General features: G+C 40.6%; 1 protein-coding gene across 2 annotated transcripts in view; it reads left to right on the forward strand.

Annotated features, from left to right (window-relative positions):
* Positions 1–15,532, forward strand: part of IDE (insulin degrading enzyme) — a 100,799-nt gene that overhangs the window by 81,393 nt on the left and 3,874 nt on the right. For both annotated transcript variants that reach the window (XM_043983655.1, XM_043983654.1), the window contains exons 20-23: positions 426–593; positions 3,512–3,784; positions 8,900–8,961; positions 14,391–14,463. In XM_043983655.1, the coding sequence (XP_043839590.1) occupies positions 426–593; positions 3,512–3,784; positions 8,900–8,961; positions 14,391–14,463 (576 nt within the window). The remainder of the gene's footprint in view (positions 1–425; positions 594–3,511; positions 3,785–8,899; positions 8,962–14,390; positions 14,464–15,532) is intronic.

Consider the following 15,532-nt stretch of genomic DNA (forward strand, 5'->3'; position numbering starts at 1 on the left):
CCCTATGTCCAGCATTCTGTCCACTGTACCACCATACTGCCAAATACTCAAAAGGTAAATTGCCTTGATTGAGTTTTCCCCATTTCCCCTCTGTTTTAGGTAAATTAATTGATTTCACATACCTATCTGCCACTTTATAATTATAGGCCAATATCAGCCTCCCCCCCCCAAAAAAAAAAAAATCACACTGAGTAGCCTTAATTAAAGAAAAGTAATGAGATGCTGTCATATAATGGAATGAAAACTTTGTTGGTGCTAGGAAACCTGGGTTCTGGTCCTGACTGATCAGTCCCTTCACTTCTTTGGGGCTCATTTGTCACATCTGCAGAATAAGAGATTAAACCACTTTTCTTCCAACTCTGACACTGTCTGATGATCTCTGTAATGTGGTGGGGTTTAACGTTCTTTATTGCAACTTTTCCTAGGAGGCTGGTTTGTTTATCAGCAGAGAAATGAAGTTCACAATAACTGTGGTATTGAGATCTATTACCAAACAGACATGCAGAGTACCTCAGAGAACATGTTTTTGGAACTCTTCTGCCAGATCATCTCGGAACCTTGCTTCAACACTCTGCGTACCAAGGAGCAGCTGGGTGAGTTCCTTTGCCCTTTGGGTATTCTAAAGAAAGAAAATATAGGAGAAGAATTTCGCATGCAGTAAACGGTCATCATTCTCAGAATATTGTAAGTACAGACAACGTACAGAAAAGATATAATCACCATGTCCCTTCTCTGAATGTAGAGGCTAAGAAAGAAGAAGGGTACACCTCTACAGGAGAAGTAGACAGGAGACAGTGAAGCCGCGCACGAACTGGCAGTATCATATTATGTCATTTCTAGGTCTGCATGTTAGGGATGAGGAGATCAGTCACAGAGCTGGAATGGAGTCAGGGACCTTAGAACTAAGTGTTCATACTGTGCAGCCTAAGAAGGCTCTTTCTGATAAACCCGACAATGGGAGATTTCAGAAGCTGTTTAGGTAAATATGGTCAAGTTTTAGAGCTGGAAGTTTTAACTTAAGTGTATCCTTTAGTCTTTAAATTTTACCATTTGGGAATCATTTTCTGAAAATAATGAGCAAGAAATGATGGGGCAGGTTGGTGGGATGAGAAAACGGTGGGCTAGGAGTATGAGATGGTTTTGGAGAAGATTTCAAGTCGAGTGGGAAGAGCAGCTGAAGGAAGCTTTGTGGTTTGTCTACAAAGGAGCCATGGTCACAAATGAAATAGAATAGTAACATAACCCAAAGGACCCTAAAAGGAGGACTTGGGGCCCCAGGACCTGGTAGCTACTGCTGAAACTTAGGTGGGTAGCATAATGTATCACACCTTTTAGGCAACATCTATAATATTTGATTTGAAGAGCAACACGGTAGGGTTGGAGAATCCAGTGAAGGGGAGATTACATTATTGGGGGGGGGGGGAAGCTAGGTGGTGCAGTGGATAAAGCACTGGCCTTGGATTCAGGAGGACCTGAGTTCAAATCCAGCCTCAGACACTTGGCACTAGCTGTGTGACCCTGGGCAAGTCACTTAACCCTCTCCTGTAAAAAAACAAAAGCAAACATTATTCCAGGGAAGAAAAAAACAGTACTCTAGGCTAAGATAAAAAGAGAGGTTTTATATAAGAAGTAGCAAGGTTTAACAAACTGAGTGTGTCGAAAGGCTGGAGATAATTTGAGGTACTTCTCCCCAAAACAGGAAAATGAAAATGGGAAGGAAAGAGGAAGAACCTCTTCTTTACCATGTTCATCTTAAATTGGCAATACTTTGTACCAATACAAGGCATAATATAACTTCAGTTAATCAACAGATTTTTATCAAGTGTCTGCTATGTGCTAGGGATACAATTCAAATAGGAATTGGGCCCTGCCCTCAAGAAGCTTACAGTGTATCAGGGAAGATATACGAATAGAACAACATATATGAAATAGATTAAAAGTAGTGTGGGGAGGTGGGGGGCATTAGTGGCCTAGGGCATGAGGAAAGTCAAGCTTAGTCTTGAAGGAAAGAAGGGATTCCAGAAGGTGCAGAGGGCTCAGCCAGAGTAAAGGCATGGAAGCAGGAGATGGAGGGTCATGTGTAACTACTGCAGGTTTTTGTAATCAAGACCAGCTGTGTCTTATAGCTAGGGATGGGTAAGAAACACGTGCTTACTGGTGTCTTCACCTATTTTTGATGATCAAATCCATGAAACCAGATAATGTTGCCAAAGATCCTGGCATATGGTGAGAAAAAGAAGGTGAAGAAGGGAGCCCTGTGGATTACTCTGACTATCTGAGAATGTTGTGATAGACTTGCTGGAAGCAAACTAAGGGGAAGACTAAATTCCTGAAGCAGAAAATGCTAGGGACGGGGGTGGGAATAATATATAATAGTGAATGAACAGAAAGGTCAGGGAGGATTAGAATGGGGGGGAAATGACCTTTAAGTAGATAATTAGGAACCCTTTGATTATCCTTTTATTGATAGTAATAACACTTGGCAACTCTGAGATAGTTTGTACAGGTATTATTATCCCCATTTTACAGATTAGGAAACAGAGGCTGAGAGAGCTTCAGTCACTTGCCCCAGGTCACACATCATCTAGTTAATGTCAGAGCTACAATTTGAAGAAGATCCAAGTTCAAGACCAAGAATAGTGTTCTTTCCATTACACTGAGATGGAAGCTAAATTGGAATGAGTGATCTTTCAGGAAGCTTGCTTTGGTGTGAAGTTGAAAAGAATAGAATAGACAACAGTTTGAGGGTGTGACGGAGTACGTGTTTCATTTCTCTCTCTCTTTTTTTGGGGGGTGGGGGCAATGAGAGTTAAGTGACTTGCCCAGGGTCACACAGCTAGTAAGTGTCAAGCCTCTGAGGCCATATTTGAACTCAGGTCCTCCTGAATCCAGGGCTGGTGCTTTATCCACTGCACCACCTCGCTGTCCTCTCATGTTTTGTTTCTTAAGAATAAGAGTATCAGGGGTGGCTAACCCCCACTGCCCCGCAAAACAAACAAACAAACAAACAAACAAAAAAAAGAATAAGAGTATCTTGAGGAGTGTGTAGCCTGAGTGGAAGGAACTAGCTGACAGTGAAGAGTTAGGAGGCTGAGTATGAGAAAGAAGACCTGTCACCTGTGTAACAAAGAAGGGGAGATAGGAGTAGACACTTTTTTTTCTTAAAACAGGGCAATGAGGGTTAAGTGGCTTGCCCAGGGTCACACAACTAGTAAGTGTCAAGCATCTGAGGCCAGATTTGAACTCAGGACCTTCTGAATCCAGGGCCGATGCTTTATCCACTGCGCCACCTAGCTTCCCTAGACACTCATTTTTTCAGAGTAATTTGGAAACTACATATTCATCTTTAAAACCTAAAAAATATCCAGTTGTTTTAAAACAATTTGAGGTGAACAGCATGAAGAACAATGTATCCGTTTTTTGTTCTTGTTAATTGCATTGCTTTTTCAAATTTAACAAAATCTCTCATAAGTCAGGAATTATAACTGTGGTTTGCATCTGTGTTTTGAAGGTTACATTGTATTCAGTGGTCCACGTCGAGCCAATGGCATCCAAGGTCTTCGATTTATCATTCAGTCGGAAAAACCACCTCACTATTTAGAAAGCAGAGTCGAAGCTTTCTTATTATCCATGGAAAAATCTATAGAAGACATGAATGAGGAGGCCTTTCAGAAACATATCCAAGCCTTAGCGATCCGTCGGCTAGATAAACCAAAGAAATTGTCTGCAGAGTGTGCTAAATACTGGGGAGAAATCATCTCTCAGCAGTATAATTTTGACCGAGGTAAGATGGAACAAGCACGTTATTTACAGCCCAAGTGTTAGATTGGAGCATTTATATATCAATTCCAGTTAGCATGTGATAATATAATCTTATAAATTATAATAATAATAACTCAGAGAGTCTGTGTGATCTAGGAGACACAGAGTGGCATGGGGAATACAAAAATGATGGGTCCGTGGTTGCTACCCTCCAGGAAGAAGGGGAATAAAACACGTATGCAGTGTCCTGGAGAAATAAGCTTCTGTATGAAGAACAACTGTGTAGCTACAATATAGGGGAGAGTTTGATAAATGCCGTTAGATAGCAGCTAGGGGTGGAGTGGATGGAGACTGGGCTTGAAGATAGCAGAGATTCAGAAACTGAGTAGCTTTGTGACCCTGGGTAAGTCACTCACTGTCCTCAGTTCTGTTTTCTGCCTCTCCATCAAGTGAAGATAATGGTAGTAACAACCAGAGGATTGTTGTGGGGCTCAGATGAGACAAGATGTAAAAAGCAGTCTGCAAACCTTAGAGTGCTTTATATATGTTATCGGTCATTATCATTGTTTTTGTAATAACTGTTACGAGTACTCATGAAGGCCTGTGTTGTTGAGGATCACTTCCACAGGGTTTGGGCTCTCACTGAAAGGCTCATGAAACAGGCAGTGCTTACATTGAACCTTAGGGGAGAAAGTGGGATGTTGATAGGAGATACAAGGGAAAGGGAATTGCAAACTGGGAAGAACTGTAAATGAATAGATAAATGTCCAGATAGAGGGCATGAAACATGTTCAGGAAGTAATGTACGGTTCATTTGGCTTGATTATATAGTAAGGAGAAATGAAGCCAGAACAAGAGGTGGGGGTCAAGTCATAGAGATCTTGTTGCCAGGCCAGAACAGTTGAGACTCTTTCCTGGTGAGGGAGGAGTGGATAAAAGTTCTTGATGAGGGGAGAGACACACTCAGAGGTATGATTTATGTAAGTAGAATTATTCTGGTAGCAGTGAATTAGACTTGGGGTGGGGAGGGGACTGGCTTGTGCTGAGATCATTTAGAGGCTGAAGTGATAATTCAGGCAATGAAGACCCAAACTAGAGCAGGAATGGAAATTTTGGCAGTGGATATGAACACTGCCAAGACTGAATGCACAGTACTTGGCTACTTAATAAATTGGATGTAGAAGGAGAGGGAGAAGTGGAAAATGACTCCAGACATGTTTTAAAACCTATGTGACTAGGAGGAAGTGAGGAAGATCACAAAGAGGAAGAAGCCAAAATTTCCAGGAGAGTGCCTTGGGGGAATGGTCATATCTAGGGAGAAATTACCCCAGTCTGAGAGAAGAACTGGGAGAGTCAAGTATAACCAAAACCAGACCAGAGGATAGAATTCCAGGAAGGAAAGAGTGGCCTGTAGTGTCAAGTGCTGTAGATTCATTAAGAAGGATAGAGAACTGGACTTCCGGGCCGGAGCCAAGATGGCGGAGGAAAGGCAGTGAGCTCCCAAACTCATGACGCAATTGCTCCAAAAAACATCCAAATAATGTCATAGGAAAATGCCCAGAGCAGCAAAACTCACAGAAGAATGTGCTAAAATCATCTTCTAACCAAGAACGGCTTGGAAGGTCAGAAGGAGGGAGCTGCTGTGCTGATACAGGAGTCGGGCCCAACCCCACAGTCACCCTGACACAGATCCAGTCCTAGGAAGGCCTCACCAGAGAAGCAGACCCCCAGAGCCTCTGAATCAGCTGAAGCACCAGTGTCGTCTGGAACTAAGCTCACAGTCTGGTGAGTGGGCTGAGCCCTGGGCACCGGAGAGACTACAGGGGTCTATGCTGATGCTGAGGCAGAACTTGGATTTTTCACCCCTGCTGAGAACCAGGAGGTAGGCTCGAGTAGCTGTGGCCCAGGTCGGGGAGGGGCACAGGCTCGTCGTCGGAGCTAACAACCACAATACACAAAGCTGGTTGATTAGCAAGTTGGTCTGGGGTCATCTGGGACCAGGAAACAGGCCAGGCGAGGGAAGAACCTGATTCTCCTTAAATCATACCACCTGGGACTTCTTAAGCTTGGGATACTGCAGCCTGGAAAGAGTGCCCCACTTTGAGGAGCTAAAAGTATAGTAAAAGAAAGGCAAGATGAGCCAACAGAGAAAGGTGAGGACCATAGAAAGTTTCTTCAGTAACAAGGAAGACCAAGGGGCACCCTCAGAGGAAGATGTCAACATCAGGGCTCCTATATCTAAAGCTTCCAAGAAAAATAGGAATTGGTTTCAGGCCATAGAGGTGCTTAAAAAGGACTTTGAAATTAGAGAGGTAGAGGAAAAAATGGAAAGAGAAATGTGGGTGATGCAGGAAAGACATGAGAAAAAAGTCAACAGCTTGAAAAGTCAAATGGAAAAGGAGGTACAAAAGCTCTCTGATGAAAATAATTGCCTAAATGAGGATTGAACAAATGGAAGCCAGTGACTTTATGAGAAACCAAGACGCAATAAAGCAAATCCAAATGAATAAAAAAATAGAAGGCAATGTGAAATAGCTTCTGGGAAAAACTGCTGACCTGGAAAATAGGTCCAGGAGAGATAATTTGAAAATTATTGGTCTACCTGAAAACCATGATCAAGGAAAGAGCTTACACACCATCTTCCAAGATATTCTCAGGGAAAATTGCCCTGAAATTCCAGAAGCAGAAGCTAAAATAGAAATTGAAAGAATCCACCGATCACCTCCAGAAAGAGATCCCAAAAAGAAAACTCCGGAATATTATAGCCAAATTCCAGAGCTCTCAGGTCAAGGAGAAAATATTGCAAGCTGCCAAAAAGAAAGAATTCAGGTACTGTGGAACCCCAATCAGGATAGCACAATATCTAGCAGCTTCTACATTAAAGGCCTGGAGGGCATGGAATATGATATTCCAAAGGGCAAAGGAAATGGGTTTACAACCAAGAATCACCTACCCGGCAAAACTCAGCATTATCTTTCAGCGGGAAAAATGGGACTTTAATGAAAAAGAAGACTTTCAGATATTTGTGATGAAAAGACTTGAACTGAATGGCAAATTTGACTTTCAAATACAAGACCCTAGAGAACCAGAAAAAAAAATTGGAGCTGGGGGACATACCTGGGGTCATACAGTGGGCGACTGTTTTGTGTCTGAGGCCAGATTTTGGCTGGGATCTCCCTGGGTCCAGGAGTGATGATTTGTCCACTGTGTCACTTAGCTAGGCAATGACATCTTTAGGGTTAAATTGAAGGGTGAAGGGAATTCATTGGGGGAGGGGGAAGGGCAGAAGTGAAATCCTACATGAAAATAACAGGAAAAGGCTTATGGAATAGGGGAAGAGATGGGAGAGGAGCAGAGCAGTAAATGAATTTTACACTCATCAGAAAAGGCTCAAAGATCTTAAACTAATAGACACACCCAACTGGGTGGAGTAATCTATTTAATCTGGGCAGTAAATGAGCCTAACACGCATCAAAATTGGCTCTAAAACCTCAATCTCATTAGAATTGGCTCAAGGAGGGAATAATGTACACACTCAATTGGGTAGAGTAATCTCTATAACCCTGCAGGAAAATAGGAGGGGAAAGGGATAAAGAGAGAGGGGCAAAAGAAGGAAGGGCAGAGTGGGGGAGGGGACAGACAGAAGCAAATCCCTTTGGAAGAGTGATAGGATGAAAGAAGATGGATAATAGAATAAATATCATGGGGAAAGGAATAGGATGGAAGGGAAACAGTTAACAATAGTAATCATGAAAAAGAGAAAAGGGGGAAATTTTGTACAAAAAATATTTATAGCAACTCTTGGTGGAGGCTAAGAATTGAGAATCAAGGGAGGAATGTCCATCAATTGAGGAATGATGGAAAAAGCTGTGTTATATGATTGTAGTGCAATGAACTTGTGCTACAGGAAATGACAAACAAGATGATTCCTGAAAAACCTTGAAAGACTAATGAACATTGATGTATAGTGAAGTGAGCAGAGCTGAGAGGACGTTGTGCGTAGTGACAGCAGTATTGTTCAATGAGCAATTGTGAATGACTTAACTACTCTCAGCAGTGCAATGATCCAAGACAATCCCAAGGAACTAATGAGGAAACTTACTATGCACCCCTATAGAAAGAACTGATAAAAAGAACACTTGTGGATTGTACATATATAACCTGATTGCGATCTTGTGGAGGGGGGAGGAAAGAGAGAGAGGGAGAAAAATTTGGAACTCTAAATCTTATGAAAATGAATGTTGAAAACTACCTTTACATGTAACTGGAAAATAAAATAAATGTTTGCTGGGAAGAAAAAAGAAGGATAGAGAACTGAAGGCTTTCCTCATCATTGTTATTGATGAGTTTTCAGGAAAGAGAGTAAAGTGGTTAGGAGGAAAGCCAGAAGTGGAAAGGAAACAAAGGCAGTGAACGCAGGTGGCCCTTTGCAAATTGATCAGTCTAAGGAGTGACCCAACAGGGCAATAGCTTGACTTAGGAAGCAGGATTGAAGAAAAAGATTTTTGTAAGTGCAAGGGGAACATATACATTTGTGGGCAGGAGGGCAAGGAGTTAGGGGAAAAAACAAAGATTGGAGGTAAAACACAAATGGACAACTTTATCCTGGAAACTAGGAGAAAATCATCCATTCTCCTCTAAAACAGGAGAGGAGGAAGAGGAGAGAGGATGGGTAAAGATAGGAAAATATTTTTAGGTTAGGGGATGTTAAAGTGTGGCCTCTACTATTTAAATGAAGCTTTTTTAAAAGGCAGTCTTCTGCTGAGGAGGTAGTGGGTGGGAATCACATGGAATTTGGAACTCAGAAAGAATGAAAGGGTTTGGAATGGGTGCTGTGAAGAATTCAGAAGAGAATGGATGAGTTTGAGACAACTGAACGAATTACTAAATATCAGTATGGTTCTTATCTTTGGCAGATTTCAAGCTCCTAATCCTTATTTGCTAAAAAGACTATGAAACCTTTTTTTTCCTCATTATTAACCAGTATAACCTTTAAAGAGTTAATTAATAGTTTTCTCCATGGTTGGTTGCTTAAAATTTGCCCTTCGTTCAGAGAGGTATAATGGGAGATAATGTCAGCTTTTTAGCCTTTACCTATGCCAGACATATTTTGATATTGTTATTTATTGATTTTCAGATAACACAGAAGTTGCATATTTAAAGACACTCAGCAAGGATGATATCATCAAATTCTATAAGGTAAGTTGCATACATATCGATGTTAATTAGAAAATGTAGTAGGGGGAGCAGCTAGGTGGCACAGTGGATAAAGCACCGGCCCTGGATTCAGGAGGACCTGAGTTCAAATCTAACCTCAGACACTTGACACTTACTAGCTGTGTGACCCCGGACAAGTCACTTAACCCTCATTGCCCCGGGCGGGGGTGGGGGGGTGGGGGGGGTGTAGTAGGTACAAAACTAAAACAAGTTTGTAGTTATTTGTACATTTTGGGTTGAACCCATTTATGATCAGTTTACAACAGCAATTTGGTAGTTTCAAATTTTCACTTTTTAGCAAAGGCATCTGAAGTTTGAAAAATTGTGTAATTTGAATTTTTATTGGTTAATACATATGTGTATATATGCACACATTACATATATATATGCACATAGACATAGATACATAAACACATGTTAATATTACCCTAGTACTAATGTAGGCTTTTTGCTCTTCCACATCTTTTCATTTTAGTTGTTCCATGCAGCCTAACAAAAAGATGTCCTTCACTCCATGTAATCATTAGATACATAGAGGTTCAGTAGGCGATGCAGTGGAGAGAGCACTGGCCCTGAAGTTGGGAGGACCTGAGTTTTCAAATCTCATCTCAGACACCTACTAGCTGTGTGACCCTGGGCAAGTCACTTAACCCCGGCTGCTTTAAACATCCAGACCATTATTAGTCCTATTTTACAGATGCAGAGACTGAGGTAAGCAGGTTAAGTGATTTGCCCAGGGTCATACAACTGGTAATTGTCTGAGTCCAGATTTGAACTCGGGTATTCATGTTTCCCAAGTGAAGACTAGTCACTGTACCACCTTGCCCCTTTATCCATTCATTTGATGATTTCTGCTGCAGAGTATATTCTTAGCACAGGTAGCAAAAGAGAAGAATTGACCCATAAACTGACCCACTATCACTGCAATCAAGGCATTTGGCTACCCCATCAGCCTCTTCCAAATAACTTTCATGTTTCCATTTTGTATTTTTCTCCACCTTCGAAACTGTCCATGGTGTGTTGAAGGAGTGAGAAAAGCAAGTCAGCTGTGAACAAGACCAAACTCAAGAGTTGATAAAATACAGTGGTGTTTCCCTTGCGGTTCATAAAGAGCTGCTAGTTCATAGGATCAGATTTAGAGCCACAAGAAAGGAAGGCCTCAAGTTGTGTCCCCCTGTCCCCTTAATCCTCTCCCCTCCCATTCCCCCCTTCCCACTTTACAGAGGTGGGTCTGCTAAAAAAGGTTAGGTGGCTTGCCTAGAGTCCCACACCTGGTAAATATCTTATTACTGTTTGTGAGCTTGATCAGGTTATTAATCTTTTCTCTTTCGGTTTCCTCATCTTTGAAATGAGAATAATAAGACTGGCACTATCAGAATTCTGAGGCCTTCAGACTTTTAGATGCTATAATAACTATTTTTGGAAAGTGATTCTGGCATGGAACATATTCTAATGCCAGGAGAATGATTTCACATGCCGTATTTTTGCTCTTCAGAAATTTTTCCAGAGAATAGAACTGTATTAGTTCAAAACCTCTAAAAAGAGACCTGAGAAATCTTTCCAAAGATATTGAAAATTTAAGGAAGAATGTAAAATAATTATTAAATGTCTCATGTATATCTAGCACATTGGTTTCATAAAGGTGAAACTTAGAGATAAAAGCATGTTGCATGTGTGCTTCATGCAATAGGGAGGGCCCTTGTATGTTAATTTTATAGGATTGTAACAATATTTTTATTTCAGATGAATGGCTCTTTCTTTTTATAATATAGTTGGTCATGTCAGAGGTGTGCTTTGAGTCCTTGTCAGGAATATAATTGCTACATTGTAACATCGCTTCTGTAGGAAAACACAATTTCTGTTTCACAACACTTTTTAGAAACATGCTACGCTTAACAGGGACCACAGTTGTGAAAGCATGTGCAGTGTTCATTAGAGTAACATCTCTAAAACAGGGGAGGTGCCCACCAGACTTCTCTAAACAAGGTTCTCTGCCCCTTGAAAGTTTGGGGGGGGGGGGTTTGGGGTTTTTTTAGTGAGGCAGTTGGGGTTAAGTGACTTGCCCAACAGCTAGTAAGTGTTAAGTGTCTGAGGCCGGATTTGAACTCAGGTACTCCTGACTCCATGGCCGGTGCTTTATCCTCTGTGCCACCTAGCTGCCCCTCCTTGAAAGTTTTAAGATAGTGTGACACAGTGGATAGAGAGCTGGCCTCTAAGCCACGGGCACCCACGTTCTAGGTCCACCTCTGGCCTCTAGTGGCTCCGTGACCCTGGGTCATCCTCAGTGGCTCTTTCAAGCTAAAAGAGAAAGAGATGGTGGTGAACTATGTTCATAGAGGAGTTTCCTTACCTGTATTTTCTTTATACCAGTGGAATTGTAGGTCTAGTCCTAAACCCATGCAGAAGGGTTGTAAACATGTCTGTGCCCCATGTCACAATATAAAATGACAATATCTGCTTCACTGTGAAAGTGAGCCTGAAGCATTCTGCTCAGTGATCAGTATCGGGCCCCTTCCATTGATGTCTGTGGCTCCACCTCTGCCATCCTGGTGGATTCTTTTTTATGTCTTACTGTGAATCATCCCTATGAAATCCACTCCTCATGCTGGGGGCTTTACTAGGTATTATGCAACTCTTAGTGGTATAATAACAGTCTCCATTTTAATGTTGCATTAAAGTGTACAAAGTTATTTCCTCTCTCCCCTGTGAGGTAGGTGGTACAAGTATTTTCCCCGTTTTACAGATGAAGAGACTGAGGTACAGAAGTTAAGTGATCCACACCCCAGTGACTGCAATAGGTATTAACATAACTAGTGAGTCCTTAAGATCAGTAGTAAGGAAACATCATTACACTTTTTGCGGTGGAGCAGTGAGGGTTAAGTGACTTGCCCAAGGTCACACAGCTAGTATGTGCCAGGTGTCTTAAGCCAGATTTGAACTCAGGTACTCCTGAATCCAGGGCCAGTGCTTTATCCACTGCACCACGTAGCGGCCTTCCCTCATTACATTTTATAAAAAAATTTTAGCCTTTGAAAACATTATATTTTTATTATATCCTTAACTGCTTTGTTATAGATATTTTCATTAATGAGATTCAAGTAACTGCAGCCAGGGAGACAAACACTGACAGTGCTGCCACCATTCTCTTACCTCATTGTGCTCCCGCACTCTGCAAAAGGCAAAACCCAGGTCATCTCTTGCTCTCCCATTACCAATCTTGGGCTTCTGTATCATGAAGCAGGTCTTGTGCAAAAATAGACTTTGTGAACAGTGTTATATCAGTGAGGTGGCAGTTGTGTGAGTGGAGAGAAGAAATGTTGTGAAGGTGTGTGATTATGTGCCATTCAAAACTTCAGTATTTCTCACAAGAAGGAATGGAACCTGTTCTTTTTGGAAACTTGGTTATTGATAAGTCATGTCTTTATACAATGGATACTCCAAGGAGCAGCTGGTGACTGAAGTTCTGAAAGTGGCACTTAGAGAATGGAGTTATTTATTTATTTCTTAAGGAATGATGAGACCCCAGCCATCTTTGTCTGGTTTGTCTTCAATTTTAAAAGGGGTCTCTTGTGGAGAAAGACAACCTTAACATCTTAAATGGTGGTTTATTATTGTTATATAAATAAACATTTGACAGAAGTTAAATTGTTGGTGAATGGCTAAACTAATTTTATACACATTCATGTTCTGTCTTTCACTTATTATGTCTTGTGATAATTAGAAAGGGTAGATGGAAGGAATAAACATTTTTTTAGCACTTACTATGTGTTGGGCACTGTGCTGAGCCCTTTACAAATATTATTTTATTTGATCCTCACAGCACCCCTGGGAGTAGGTGATGTTATTAGCTCCTTTTCAGAGTTGAAGAAACTTGCCCAGGTCCACACAGCTAGTATGTGTCTAAGGCAGGATTTGAACACAGATCTTCCTGCCTTCAGGTCGAGTGTTCTAGCTACTGTGTTACCTTGCTGTGCTAAGAAAGATAAAGGTTATCTTTCTTTCTCTTCCCCGCCCCCCCCCCCCAATGGGCAATGGGGGTTACGTGACTTGCCCAGGGTCACACAGCTAGTAAGCGTCAAGTGTCTGAGGCCGGATTTGAACTCAGGTCCTCCTGAATCCAAGGCTGGTGCTTTATCCACTGCACCACCTAGCTGCCCCCTATCTTTCTCAATATCGATCTTATTTATCTAAACATAAGAGAGTCAGTAAAGTTTCTTTAAATTTTCTCTAGGTATTTATCTCATATACATTCATTACTATATCTTAGCATGTAGTACTCAGTTATAGCATTTATAAAGTTGAGAATATTTGAAGATAAAATAATTTTAGTTTATGGTTTATGTATGTATGTAACTTAAGCATTTAGAAATGTACTAGAGTTCACACACAATCATCACCAAGTAAGTAAATGACCAGATTGTGCTAATAAAAGTACCTACAAGAATGCTACTTCCATATATACATGCAGAGAGAAATACTTTACAATGCTGCTTTCTCTCATGTCCTTAGAGCAGCTTTTTTTCTTTTTTTTTTCTTTCTCAACAGAGAAGGACACTAATTAGAAAAATTAAGTGACTCCATTATAGTTTGTTTGATGTGGATGGTGTATATTGCACAGTGGATCATCAGTGTTCTTGTTTTGTGTTCAGTTGCCCTTACCCTCCTCTCAAAAAACCCTTTTCTTTCAAAAAACACAGCTGTAAAACTCAGAATTGTTGAAGGTTGGGGGTAAAGGAAATGTCCCTCCCCTTATGCCAAGTAGTGGAAATTAACCATTGTATGAAAAAAATATACTGGTGAAGGAACAAGGGAGGAAGCGACTATGGAAAATATGTTAGCCAAGGGGAAAAATACTGTGAGAGGAATATTTTTTTAATGTAATAATGGTGGAATAATGTAATCTCCCCTTCACTCTCCTGAAGTGGGTTTTATTTCAGAATATAAATATTCATACGTTTGGATCAGTTGTCATTACTAAACATAAGAGCATATTCCCTAAATACTACAATTGACCTTTTTATACTTATCATTTGCTTTCTGTCCAAACAACCAACCCATTGATTGCTACAGTATAAAATGAGTTTTGGTGTAGAAAGGAAGGAACATAGTCAAATAATTGCCTTGTTGAAAATATAACTTCCCCCTTTGTCCCTTATGGCAAAATTTTGCCTGTATGGTAAAATGTTAGAATGTTGCTAAAATGCACTGTATGGAGAGATTTTTCTTCTCCTTTTATGATTTGTTTGGTCTCTGCTTCACTGTGATCAGGACTGCAAACATTCCTCCCAGCTTACATTTTCCACGATTGATACTAATCTTGCCTTGTAACCAGTTGGTTTTAAAATTCATATGGATAGCCTTTCCCATGTACTCTATCAGAGGGAATCCCTGACTTTGCCTTTTCTTTGCAGGAAATGTTGGCTGTAGATGCCCCCAGGCGGCACAAGGTATCCGTTCATGTTCTTGCCAGGGAAATGGATTCCTGTAAGTACCATATCTACTCTACATTTTACTTATGTTTTTAAAAAGCACCAGTAGCCATCAGTTATTTTGTATTTCACCTATGCTAAATGCCAGGCAAGAGATGTTGAGTGGTTGCCCAAAGCCCAGCAATAATATTCTTCATTTTGTGCTATGGAGTAGAAGGAGGGCTGGGAGTATCTGGGGTTTGAGACTATTAGAATGGATCTGACAGAAAAGAGACTCAGATATGGAGATTATGAATGTCTCAATTTTATCCCTCCAGGAATATAATTTTTATAATCAAAATAATGACTTTAACAGTTGTGGATAACAGTACATAATTAGTATAAGACAGTCTTCTACACAGGTTTATAACAGCTTTCTTCCCCAAAATAACTAGTCTCCTGTTCACCAAGTGCTCTTGTGAAGATGTATCCTATGTCAGTGAATCCTGGAAAAGTGCAGTATCAATGCTCTTGGGTTGTGTTGATAAATTTTATTAAAATTATGACTCACTAAAATTCACTCCATGAAAATGACCAGATGCCTACTCTGTATACTGTACAATTTTTCTCCTTCAAGCTCTAAGCTTGTGGACTCATACTTATTTATGGCTTGACATTAAAACATGATTTAAAAAAAAAAGTAAGGCACTTCCATTGGATAGATAGATATTTCTGTCTTTTCCATCCATGGAGTTTATTTCTCCATATTCATTCCAAATTGCTTTACTAAAGGCGTGTTCCTATACAGTTTCATTTCTTGTCTTGGAGAACCTTTGAATGTCTTTCATACTTGGCAATACATATTTTCTTTGCTAACCATGCCAATGTGCACCTCTTGGGGCCTTACAGAAATTAAGCCACAAGTTTAAAGCTGAGAGCTATTTGTTTTGATTGTTTTGTTTTATATTTTCTTGAGTAAAAGAAGTATTCTTAAAGGCATTTGACCATACAGCTTCCTTCATAATTTCCCCCTTTCTTATGCTTAATTATCTGATGGAAGCAGTTGCTTGGCTAATCATGAAATGCCAGTGTGGCGACCTTCACTGTCTGTCAAAGGAGATGGCCTAAGGGTTACTTGCTTTTAT

This window comes from Dromiciops gliroides, chromosome 2, assembly GCF_019393635.1.
Source record: "Dromiciops gliroides isolate mDroGli1 chromosome 2, mDroGli1.pri, whole genome shotgun sequence".
Classification (NCBI taxonomy): domain Eukaryota; kingdom Metazoa; phylum Chordata; class Mammalia; order Microbiotheria; family Microbiotheriidae; genus Dromiciops; species Dromiciops gliroides.